Source organism: Chiloscyllium punctatum, chromosome 3 (genome assembly GCF_047496795.1).
Source record: "Chiloscyllium punctatum isolate Juve2018m chromosome 3, sChiPun1.3, whole genome shotgun sequence".
NCBI lineage: Eukaryota > Metazoa > Chordata > Chondrichthyes > Orectolobiformes > Hemiscylliidae > Chiloscyllium > Chiloscyllium punctatum.
In genome coordinates, this window is record NC_092741.1 from 56653467 (window position 1) to 56666486 (window position 13020).

Here is a 13020-nt window from a genome sequence, read left to right on the forward strand (position 1 = left end):
GAAAAAAAATTACACAATGGTTAAAATTTTTTATCTTTTCCTGCCCAGATATCGAAATGGATACAGATTCAAATGAGTATTCAAAAAGAAAAATTGAATCAATACTTGGGAGAAAAGAAATGGGAAGGAATGGGAGTTGGTGAGCAGTGAAGGGTTGACTGGATTTCTCTTAGAAAGAACTGACACAGACACAATGAGTTGAATGACCTTGTTCCATGCTGCAGTATTCTATGCAATAGGACCCAAAGTAAATCACAAAAGCACTTGACTGAGGCTGACAAGGGTTAAAAGGAGGGGCAGGATAGGGGTTCAAAACAGAGGAATGACCAGGGCTCATGATTACTCTCACTGGCCCTGCATTTCTTCAGATTAAATTCCCGTGAGGCTATTTGCTCATTGTTACTAAGTTCTTCAACTCCTCACATGCTGTGACATTCCTTTACTTTACACAGATCAATGAGATTGTAGGCCATAAAATGCAGTTCTCCCGTGCACTGTGTTCACCCTAGACTGACATTTTCTTTCTTACTGACATCAGAGTCATGTGATCAGGTGCATGATTTACATCACATTAAAACACAAGCCACACAGGGATGCCACTTTTGTGAAGGTAACAGTAACCTGAACAGTGTACATTTTAGACATTTAAACATAACACATTTTTTCCCTTGCATGAAGTTGCTGCAGCATTTGCACATAAATAAATGAAAGGCCCATTGTATAAAGGGAGGTTATGACATATTGGTAATGTTGATATAATCGTAGTCCAGAACTCCAGTCTAATGCTCTGAGGATGTGGGTTAAAGAGATAAAAGGGTATGGGAAGAAAATGGGAACAGGGTAAAGTTGGATGATCAGCCATGATCATTTTGAATGGTGCAGCACGCTCAAAGGGCCGAATGGACTACTCCTGCTCCTATCTTCTAATTTACTATAATGTAAAAAGTTAGTCTAATGGCAACTGTGCAACTACTATCGATTGTTGCAAAAACCCATCTTGGACAATAAATACTGGCTTAGCCAGTGGCACCCACATTACATGAACAAATAAAAACAAATTCTCCATTATTTTGACAGCAGATTCTAACTCCATATTTTCTGTGCATAATGTGACACGTGGTTATGATATGTATGACCTTCCCTTGTAGCCACTAAGTCCAGTTGAGTTGCTCGTCAATTGTGAACCCCAGGATGTTGACAGTGGGGAATTCAGTGATGGTAACACCATGAATTTCAAGGGGCAGTGATTAGATTGTCTCATATTGGAGATGGCAATTTGTGGCACAAATATTACTTGTCACTTTTCAGCCCAAGCCGAGATTTGTCCAGATCTTGCTGTATTTGAACACAAACTCCTTCAGCATCTGAGGAGATGTTAATGGTGCTGAACATTGTACAATAATTGGTGAACATTCCCACTTCTGATGAAGGTAAGGTCATTGATGAAGCAGCTGAATATGGTTGGGTCTGGGACACTACCCTAAGGAACTCCTGCAGCGATGACCTAGAGCTGGGATGGCTGACCTTCAATAAACACAACCAGCTTGGTTTGTGCCAAATATGATTCTAAGCAGTGGAGAGTTTGCCCCCAATGTCCATCGAATCCAGCTTTCCAGAGCTCCTTGATACCACACTCAGTCAAATGCAGCCTTGATATCAAGGGCTGTCATTCTCAGCTCACCTCTGGAATTCAGTTCTTTTGTCCATGTTTGAACCAAGGCTGAAATGAGGTCAGGAGCTGAGTGGCCCTGGCAGAACCCAAACTGGGTGTCAACTGAGCAGGTTATTGCTGAGCAAGTGCTGCTTGATGGCACTGTTAATGATACCTTCCATTACTTTACTGATGTTCAGGAGTACACTGAGGGGGTAGGAATTGGATTTGTCCTGCTTTTTTATGTACAGGACATACCTGGGCAATTTTACACATTGTCAGGTAGATTCCAGTGTTGTAACTGTACTGGAAGACCTTGGCTAGGGAAATGACAAATTCTAGAGCACAAGTCTTCAGTACTATTGTTGGAATGTTGTCAGAACCCAATAGCTTTTTCAATGTCTCCAACTGTTACTTGATGTCATATAAAGTGAATCAAATTGGCTGCAGACTGATGTCAGTGATGCTGGGGAGCATTGGAGGTGACCGAGATGAATCATCCATTTGGAACTTCTGGCTGAAGATTGCTGCAAATGTGTCACACTGTTAAGTCTAAAGGGATAAATCAGTGGGCCATCTTTGTTGCAGTATTGCAGACCAGAAAGGCCTGCACCATCAAGATGACATGACTTAACAGAATGTGACATTCAGGTCTAAATGTATCTGCCTTTTCTTTAGTCATGGAGTCAGTCAATTGAATGGGTTCAGTCAGTCAGCTATGTGCATCTATTGTACAGTAACATTATTCACAGAATCTATACTATGTGTTAATTCTGTGATATTGTAGCAGTGTAAGTAGTTAGAGGTGTTCATAAACTACAAGGCATGTGTCATTACGAGTACCCAACTTTCCTACCTTTCTTTGTCCCATCAATAAATTTAGTTTTTATACATTTGGTTTCTTCATCCAATTACAGGTACAGACTATAAATAATGGAGGTACCTGCACTGATCCCGGTGGCATTTCCCTAGTAATAGCTTGCCAACCTATAAATGATCCATTTATTCTTTCACCTTGCTTCCTGTTAGTCAACTAATCTTCTATCCTTTGTCAGTACCGACACCATTTGCTCTTATTTTGTACAACGACATTTGATGTACATTTGATGTACACCTTATCAAATACCTTTGAAAATCACATCTATTGTTTCCCCGTGTCCATTTTACCTTTTACTTCCTGAAGGACCTCTCATAAATTAATTATAGATGGTCAGGTCAGGCAGCATCTGAGGAGCAGGAGAGACGAGATGTCAGGTATAAGCCCCCAATATCCCTTTTGAGGTGGACAGTGCTTTTTAATTTTTTTTTGAAAAATTGACTTGTTGATGGAGTGGATGGGTGATGTGGTACACTTTGGTACAAAGAACATGGAAAGACTGTATAAATATAGGATACTATTCAAAATAGGTGCTCAGGCAGAGCCAGGTCTGTGTAATTGCATAATTTATTAAGTACGGCAAGACAGATAGCGAGAGTTGTTAATAAATCATACAGAATTATTAGCATTTTTAAAATTCATTCATGGAATGTCGGTATTGCTGGCCAGGCTAGGATTTATTGCCTATCCGTTAATGCCCAGGGGGCAGTTAAGAGTCAACTATATTGCCACGGGTCTGGAGTCACGTGACAGCCAGACCAGATAAGGATGGCACTTTCTTTTTCAATTATTCTGTCAAATATTGTCTCCGCATTTCTAAAAAGTCAACAGTCCCAACAGCATCGATCTGTCTCTGTAAATGAAGTCTCTCGTCTTTGCAAACATTTCCTAGAAGTCTTTCCAGAACCTTCTGCAATGCCGTCATGTCCTTCCGAAAATATTCTAAGAATTGGACGCAATACTCCAACTGAAGCTGAAACAGTATTTTCTAAAGCTTCAGTTCTTTGCTTTGTACTGTTCATAAAATCCAGGATCGTGAATGCTTCAATACTTTCAATGTCACTTTCAATGTGCACATATAATCCCAGGTCTCTAGGTTCTGGTTTGGCATGTCTATGGTGAAAATTCATCTAATTCCATGCACATCCAATTCATTCAGTGTTGACTGACTAAATCCATATTATTTTTAACGCCACAATTCTGCTCTTGTTCGACTGGCAGAATATAGAATATATTTAACTGCATGATTTAAATTGTTATCATTTTCTAAGGAGCGAGTAAATCAAACCAATTTTTCAATGGAGTCTCCCTTCACTAACTGACCTGAATTCTATCAGAGAATTTGCAAATCACTGTAGGATGGCTGTCTTGTAGTTGTTACATAAAGTGCTTTGATTTCCCGAAAATCTTTATTGAAGTATCATGTGCTGTGAATTTTTCCAATAATGCACTTTATGGGATTGGTAGTCAGTTACTGTCCGGAGAGGTAACTGGTTTCAATCTTTACACAGAGGGTTATCATTAAGTGAAGTGGATCTATGTTGCACAAGGTCAAGACCAGAGTTTCAAAGGGTTCAGCACCGGGACCGAAGTCTACCATAAATGACGCTGTCGTTAGTATTAATGGAATCTGAAAGCATTCACAATTTTTCAGTTGGTACAAATAAAACGTTCTTGGAAATTTTAGATTAAGTACAAACTTGGAGACACTGGAGGCTTGGCCAAGTGCTGTAGTGAGCATTCAGTGGAAATAAATCCAATTAAACTTGATCAAGACGACTTGAAATCGGTTTATACAGCACAGCAGTAACCATTAAAGGTTATGGAGAAGAGGAACTTTGGGAAAAGACTACTTTGACATGTGGGGAGGCAATGAGGGTTTTAGACTGTGCACTATTAGGTAAATACTATGTACAATAAGAATTGGGCTATATAATTATCTAAGGAAATTAGAGAGCATTTCACAGCCCTTTCCCTAAATTGGCTATAGACGTTTATTTTCTTTTCCCCACCATGGTTGGATAGGGCATTCTGCAATGTATCAGAAGCTCTGTTGATTATTGTTTCAGTTATTATAAATTGAAAATTAAACACATCATATGTTAAAAAGACTACATTTTATTTTTTGTGGAAACAAGCATAGAATGTTTACTTCTATGCCTAAGATATGATTAGAGACTTGACTTGAAGTTGAAATGGTGAATTGCAAGGGGCCTCAATCTCTTGCTGTGTCGATGGCCAAATAAGTCCTTTAATAAAGGCTCAAGTGCAAGGGAGGTAAACTAACTGGCACAAGTAAAAGATCACAACTGATGGATAAACAGCCGTAATTTACTGCTGCAAACTCACAATCCCATCTTCCAATCCTCACTGCAGACAGCAACACATCATACAAACAGAAACATTTAAATTTTAAAAATCAAGGAGGATAAAAAGACAAATAGACTATTAACCTTTGCTTTTCACAACATCTCACTTTGGTACTTCTTTCTTTAACACTTTCCCAGGCTGGGGTTTTGGCCAGGATTAAGCTGAACAGGCAAAAAAAAACTGCAGATGCAGGATTAAGCTGAAAACAGATTAGACATGCAATGTATATAATGCACAATGTACAACCATGTTTAGATTTTCCTTATGAACAAACCTACCATTAAAATCTTTGTTCACATACTCACAAATAGGAAATATTAATTCCCTTCAGCTAACAATCTCAATTATTAAGTCCGTAATGTTAAATAATAATTTTGTGCTAATGGTTGTTATGCATTAAACTTATTCCATCGCTAGTTCATATTGTAAGATAACTCCATTAAGTTTATCAACCTCTGAACAAAAGACATCTGTTCTATAAAGTGGATATTCAGTGAGTCTGTTTTATCAAGAGTGTCAGCTCAAAGTGGACTGGTTAAAACAAAGTTTGCTGTAATTAAATTGTAATGTATCATAAAATTAATGTTTAATACGTCCTTCACTCTAGAATCTTTAACAAATATATCCTGCTCCCTATTCTCCTATTTAAGATGTTCCTTAAAGCCTACCTTTTTGAGAAAGATTTTGGATATCTACCAAAAGAACCCATTCTGTGAATCAATGTCACAATTTCCTCTATAATGCTACTGCAAGGCACCTTGACATGCTTTATTGCATTTCAGGTGATATATAAATGCAAATTATTTCCCAGGAGGATAAGAAATATTTTTGAAAGGTCACAGCTGATGATACTTCACTTAAATGGATTACTGAATCAACTTAATCATATTACAATATGCAGTTTTGCAGTGATTTTGATATCATGTAAATGTTACAGAGAAGAAATATTCCTAACTAAACTTTACTAGTTTCAGTGGGATTCAGAGATTTATTCTGGTAAGTGATTTAGGGATTGTTGATCACCCTGGTAAAAAACTGGAAGTTATATTTTATCCTGAAGGGGCACTGCCTGCTGACATTATATTTCCCTCATGAAGGATGATTAAATGGCATGTTATATGACATTCACGTTTTAATAAACAGTACTTTGTAAACCGAGCTTCATCATTCTCTAATTATTTCACAGTTGGAAAGTCTGTTATTTTTCCTAATGCAAGGGCTCCTCCAAACTGGTAACGACTACGATCAATCCAGTTTCAAAAATGCTACCTGCAAGAGGAGGAGAGAAAATATTAAGCACATGAAGCATTTTCAGATCTATAGATCTAAACAGCTTAATTAAGATGACAAACACAGATTGTATTATACATTCTTCTACTGTACAGTTTTAAGGAGGTGTGGGGAGGAGGAGAGGGATGGTGGGCAGGGGGAAAGGATGGTGGTGGGGGGTGGGGGGGAGAAGGATCATGTAGTGGGGATAAGGATGGTGTGGGGGGGGGGAGAAGGATGGTGTGGGGGGGGAGAAGGAGGGTGTGGGGGGGGAGAAGGAGGGTGTGGGGGGAGAGGGATGGTGTGGGGGGAGAGGGATGGTGTGAGAGGGTAGAGGGATGGTGTGGGGGGAGAAGGATGGTGTGGGGGGGGAGAAGGATGGTGTGGGGGGGCAGGCATGGTGTGGGAGGGTAGAGGGATGGTGTGGGGGAGAGAAGGATGGTGTGGGGGGCGAGGGATGGTGTGAGGGGGTAGAGGGATGGTGTGGGGGGAGAAGGATGGTGTGGGGGAGAAGGATGGTGTGGGGGGAGGATGGGAATGGGGATGGGGGAGGATGGGGTGGGGGAGTAAGGATGGTGTGGGGTGGGAGAAGGATGGTGTGGTGGAAGAAGGATGGTGTGGGGAGGGGAAGGATGGGATGAGGGGGGAGAAGGAAGGGCTGAGGGGGGAGAAGGAGGGGCTGAGGGGGGAGGATGGAGTGAGGGGGAGGATGGTGTGGGGAGGAAAGGATGGGGTGAGGGGGGAGAGGGGGGTGAGGGGGAGAAGGGGGTGAGGGGGGGAAGATGGGTTGGGGAGAGAAGGATGGGTGGGGGAGAAGGGGGGTGAGGGGGGGAGGATGGGGTGGGGAGAGAAGGATGGGGTAGAGGGAGAAGGGGGTGAGGGGAGAGAAGGATGGGGTGAGGGGGAGGATGGGGTGAGGATGGGGTGAGGGGGAGAAAGAGGGGTTGAGGGGGAAGAATGTGGTGGGGGGGAGCATGGGGTGAGGGGAAGGATAGTGTGGGGAGGGGAAGGATGGAGTGAGGTGGGGAGGATGGGGTGGGGGTAGGGAGGATGGGGTGGGGGGAGAAAGATGGGGTGGGATAAGAAGGGAAGTAGGGAGGGAGGGTGCGCAAGGGAGGAGGAGGGTGAAAGGGTGGAGCCTCTTGAAATCCTTAAGAGAGCAATCAATGTTGACTTAATGGCTACATTCTCCTGCCAGGATTAGACTGGCAGCAATGAGGCCCCATAGCAGGCGGCCACCTTGGAAGGTTTTCCTTGCTTGGGCTAATGGGGGTAGGCATAGGGCTCTCTCCTTAACGTGTCCCCCATTCCATTCAAACTCTACCCTGACATTCACCTATCAACCCGCCAGAACTTTAGGGTAGCACGGTGGCTCAGTGGTTAGCGCTGCTGCCTCACAGCACCAGGGTCCCGGGTTCGATTCCAGCCTTGGGCAATTGTCCGTGTGGAGTTTACACATTCTCCCCGTGTCTGCGTGGGTTTCCTCCGGGTGCTCCGGTTTCCTCCCACAGTTCAAGGATAGGCAGGTCGGGTGAATTGGCTATGCTAAATTGCCCCGTAGTTTTAGGTGCATTAATCTGGGTCTGGGTGGGTTACTCTTTGGAGGGTCGGTGTGGACTTGTTGGGTTGAACGGCCTGTTTCCACACTGCAGGGAATCTAATCTAAACTTCACAACTCAGCCCCGTGGCCCTGTTGGAGCCTGCCAGCCGTAAAAATACCTCCTGCAGCCTTGAGGAAAACTCCAGCAGCAGCTCCCACTCCTCACAGAACTGACAAAAGCAGGTTGGAAGAGCGAAAGGATGAAAGCAGAGTTTTTTTTCATGGTTAGAGCTAGGTTCAAGGAAGCTTCCACAAGGGAAGGTTCATGCCTGTGTGGGTAAGAGGGTCACAGTGGTGCTATGATGTAATACAAAAAAAATTAAAACATTTTCAAATCTGCTGTTCTGATTTTTTTTAAAAAGCAAGAAAGCACCAGTAAGAGGTTTCAAGATGAAATTTTGCAAGTCTGGAAAACAAAACAAAATGGCAGCAGAGTTGAGAATGCTGACAAATCCACACCACAGCTCCATCCAGAAGTCAAAGTCTGTAATTGCAAGCAAACTGAAGGCATTTAATTACATATTCTTGCAATAAAACAGCAGCTATTTGTCACAGTGCCATTATATGACAAATACAGGTCACCTTTGTCATCAAAATCAACGATTACAGCAGTAACTAGAGAAATAACATGTACTGCAAGTAAATGTGAACACTTTTATAATCACTTATCATAGCTTAAGCAGTTTTTAGTGCACTTGCAATAGCATCCATGTACTGAATTCAATGTATTAAAGATGTCTTCTTGAAAAGTCTTACTTGTGGAAAGATTTACAATACTAATATGATGCATATTATTCTGCTGCATGAATCTCCACAAGTCCCCCAAGCATATTTAAATATACCTAAACCAAAGAAAGGTGCTTTTATAATGCAAAACAAATTACAACAAATGGACACTTCATAGCAATTGCAGAAATAATGCTCTTCATCGTCTCAGAATACACACTGGTCTTGCAGAGTCAAGGAGCCATGGCCTTCAAGTAATGACAGGGAACTTTGACCTCCTTTTGTGAAACACCTAGAACAGACCTAGATATAAGAGCCTGACCCAAAATATCTCCAGATCAGATAAGAGAGCTTGCAAGTCACAAGATTTTTGATTTGTGATGGAATAGCTATTATTGACGTTATGCATCACCCAAGATCCTTCCACCACTGAGTAAGCAGTGACCTGTACTGGAAAGTGCATGTGTGTAGAACGATGAGCTGGGAAAAATAACTTTGATGCTTTTACATGTCAAAAGTCCAACAGTCTCTATTCAAGCTCTCACCTGAAGAATGGTCATTTGGGGAAGAAAGTAGTAACAGAGTCGACAGTGAAAATTAGTGTAACAATAATCACTAAATTAAAAATCACACAATACCTGGTTATAGTCCAACAGGTTTATTTGAAAGCACTAGCTTTCAGAGGGCTACTCGGTCATCAACTACCTGATGAAGGAGCAGCACTTCGAAAGCTAGTGCTCCCAAATAAACTTGTTAGACTATAACCTGGTGGTGCGTGATTTTTAAATTTGTCCACCCCAATCCAACGCTGGCTCCTCCACATCATGACTAATCACTAAATCATCCCAAGCACATGAACTTTATGACCTCCTGAAATACCCGCAACCAAAATAAAATGAACACCTTTTACATAAATGCAATGTATATCCTCGTGTGCAAAACAAAACAGGATTGACGAACTGCATCCATTCTCAAGTACTGGAAAGCTGACATTTGTCACATTGAGAGATTCTGGATTTCATGTGAAAGGGTCAATGAATACTTGGGAGGTTTTGCTAGATATCAAACACACTGTTAATGCTATATCAGCTTTATGCACTGTGGAGTGCATGGTCAAAGGTACATACTGTGCTATGTGGTATAAGAAAAGGTAAACAGAAAATTATCCTTCTAATTTAAACAGTTTAAACTAAACGGGCATAAGTTCAAAATAACAAAAGGCAAATTTCAGATTGATGTTAGTAAACTTCCTCACAGAACATATGGAACATGGAAATGGCTATTCTAATACAGTGGGAAAGGTGTAAAATCTTGATTCATTTAAGAAGCACAATGGGGTAACTAATGGATCCTTTTCAAAAGATGAATTAAACTGTGTTAAGAGTTTTCTGGACATGCATCAATCTTGTGACTTGCAAGCTATCTTATCTGATCTGGAGCAGTGGGCATTCTCCTTGCACCATTGGTGTTTAGTGTGTGGTAGAGACTTCAAGCCCAGAGTAATGAAGCAACCATGATGTCCTTTCAAGTCACCAGTGGGAGACTAGGAGGGAAATATGGATTCAATGGAGTTCATGAGTAACACTAATATACCTGGACAAAGTTCTTTCAACTTGAACAAAGAACAAAAACAAAGAAAATTTACAGCCCAGGAACAGGCCCTTCAGCCCTTCAAGCCTGAGCCGATCCAAATGTACTCTCTAAACCTGTCGATCAATTCCTAAGCATCTGTATCCCTCTGCTCCCCACCTAATCATGCATTTATCCAGACGCATCTTAAATGAATCTACAGTGCCTGCCTCTACCACCTCTGCTGGCAACGCATTCCAAACACCCACCACCCTCTGCGTGAAGTACTTACCACGTGTATCCCCCTTAAACTTTCCACCTCTCACCTTGAAAGCGTGACCTCTCATTATTGAATCCTTCACCCTGGGAAAAAGCTTTTCTCTATCCACCCTGTCTATACCCTTCATGATTTTGAAAACCTCAATCAGGTCCCCCCTCAATCTCCTTTTTTCTAATGAAAATAAACCTAACCTACTCAACCTTTCTTCATAGCTAGCACCTTCCACACCAGGCAACATCTTCGTAAACCTTCTCTGCATCCTTTCCAAAGCGTCCATGTCCTTTTGGTAATGTGGTGACCAGAACTGGACACAGTATTCTAATTGCGGCAGAACCAACACCATATACAATTTTAACATGGCTTGCCAGCTCTTATACTCAATACCCCATCCAATGAAGGCAAGCCTTCTTGACCACTCTATCCACCTGTTCAGCAACTTTCAGGCTACAACAGACCTGCACTCCCAGATCTCTCTGCCCATCAACTTTGCCCAGGCTCTTCCGTTCATTGTATAATTCGCTCTAGAATTAGTCTTGCCTAAATGCATCACCTCACATTTTTCTAGATTGAAAACCATCTGTCCCTTTTCTGCTCAACTCTCCAGTCTATCTATATCCTCCCGTATTCTCTGACAGTCGCTTATGCTTTCTGCTACTCCACCAATCTTCGTGTCATCTGCAAACTTGCTGATCATACCAACAGTGCCCTCTTCCAGATCATTTATGTGTATTACAAACAACAGCGGCCCCAACACTGACCCCTGTGGAACACCACTGGTCACCTTTCTCCATTTCAAGAAACTCCCTTCAACTACTACTCTCTGTCTCCTGTTGCTCAACCAGTTCTTTATCCACCTGGCTAGAACACCCTGCACACCATGTGACTTCACTTTCTCCATTAGTCTACCATGGGGACCCTTATCAAACACCTTACTAAAGTCCATGTATCTGACATCAACAGCCCTTCCTTCATCTATCAACTTGGTCACTTCCTCAAAGAACTCCATTAAGTAGGTGACAGATTACTCCTGCATTCTTTCCTATTTAGCTGTTTGGAGTCACAGGAAAACTTGTCAAAGAAAGTATAGCGCATTCTGTGAACAAGTATTGCAACACACTCCAGATTCTGACTTCACAGACAATGCCAGAGGCTCCAAGGGGTCAACAAGTGATTCATCACAACAGTGCAGCCAGCCTCTGTTTGTATGGTTGGTCCAGTTCAATTTCAATTACCCCTTTGCGCAGTGATGAAACACAATGGTTCTTCTATTCAAATTGAAGGCGTTTCTTCTTTCCAAGGTGATTATTACCAAGATTTACATGATGTAAATATTTGTTGGGCAGGTTGAAGAGTTATGGTAATAATCAAACAATGACTGCTATTACAGCAATAGGCTCTTCAAAGTTAAATGGAAGAACACTGGTATGCTAATGAGAAAAAGAATTTATCTTTTTTTGCTCAAATGTCTGATTATTCACCAAAAATATCTGTGCAATGAAATAAGTGACCAGGACAACATTGATCATGATTGATGGCATGTTAGTCACTAGTAAAATAAACATTCAATGAGCTGACCAATTAACCACAGCACAGTGTGGATGTTTAATTAAGTAATCTGTCAATAACTGTTCTTGAAAGAATCAGAGATTTGATAGATTATGAATTTTAGTTCATTGAAAGTAAACAATCATGACTGTTTACACAATTGAGCAGTTCCTGAGAGGATCTGCAACCACATAAATCATGAGCTCCTACTTACAGAGGACATTTTTGAATTTAAGGCATATCTAGGAGGATGGTTTTCCACAGTTTCCGAGAGAGCTGAATAGAAAATGAAGCCTGAAGCTACTGTTTTGTACTGATCAATTACCTTGCTGTAACATTAAAGTTTGTTCCTTCACAGCATGTCTCATTATTACTCAAAGCATACTACTGAGAACCAGAGAAGGAAGGAAGGAAGGATATTGATCAAACGTTAACAATGTTCGTTGTTCACCAGTTTTTTTTTGGCGGGGGTAAGGGGATTTCTGCTGTATGGCATTTAGCACCTACAGAACGTGCCAGCTGTCTGTGTAGCAAACACACTGCACATTCTTTCAACCAAATGGCTACATCAGAAACTGGTGGGGACTAGTCTTCCTAACAGTTCAGTCGGTCAGAGATCTGGGGCAAGTTTTGTCCTGGAAGTCTGTCACCTATCTTTCAGGAGAATTCGAGAGGGTCCTGTACAGGCTTTGCTGAACATTGTTACATTGAATTTGCAATCAATTCATTTCCCATTTACAGTACTGTACAGCAGGGTAAGGATACTTAGGAGTCAGATGCTGGTCAAAGGCAATTTACAAAATGTTACTGCTGCTTGTAAATTGAACCTGGCATCTTAATAAGGAGGAAGTGAGCAGAAATGATGCTATAATGTTGGTTAAATGGGAACCACAATTTGATCAGTGTCTAAGTGTGCACAACACCTATTCATCTATCATGTAAATGTTTCAATGGTATGAACTGACGGCAGTGATTAATATTATTTGTGAAAGATCACACCAGTTAATTTCATTTCCCCATGACGAGGGTCAGTGTAGCAGCCCAGGGCAATAGGATTCAGAGCTGGGATCTTCATAGTGCAAGGTGCCACTGACTGTACACAAGTGACATAGAGAGGGTGCTGCAGAATTCAT

General features: G+C 41.6%; 1 protein-coding gene across 2 annotated transcripts in view; it reads right to left on the minus strand.

The window, feature by feature from the left end:
* Positions 1-3077: 3077 nt before the first annotated feature.
* Positions 3078-13020, minus strand: part of ube3d (ubiquitin protein ligase E3D) — a 147310-nt gene continuing 137367 nt past the window's right edge. For both annotated transcript variants that reach the window (XM_072553465.1, XM_072553454.1), the window contains one exon: positions 3078-6167. In XM_072553465.1, coding sequence (XP_072409566.1) covers positions 6164-6167 — 4 coding nt within the window. In that variant the 3' untranslated portion in view covers positions 3078-6163. The remainder of the gene's footprint in view (positions 6168-13020) is intronic.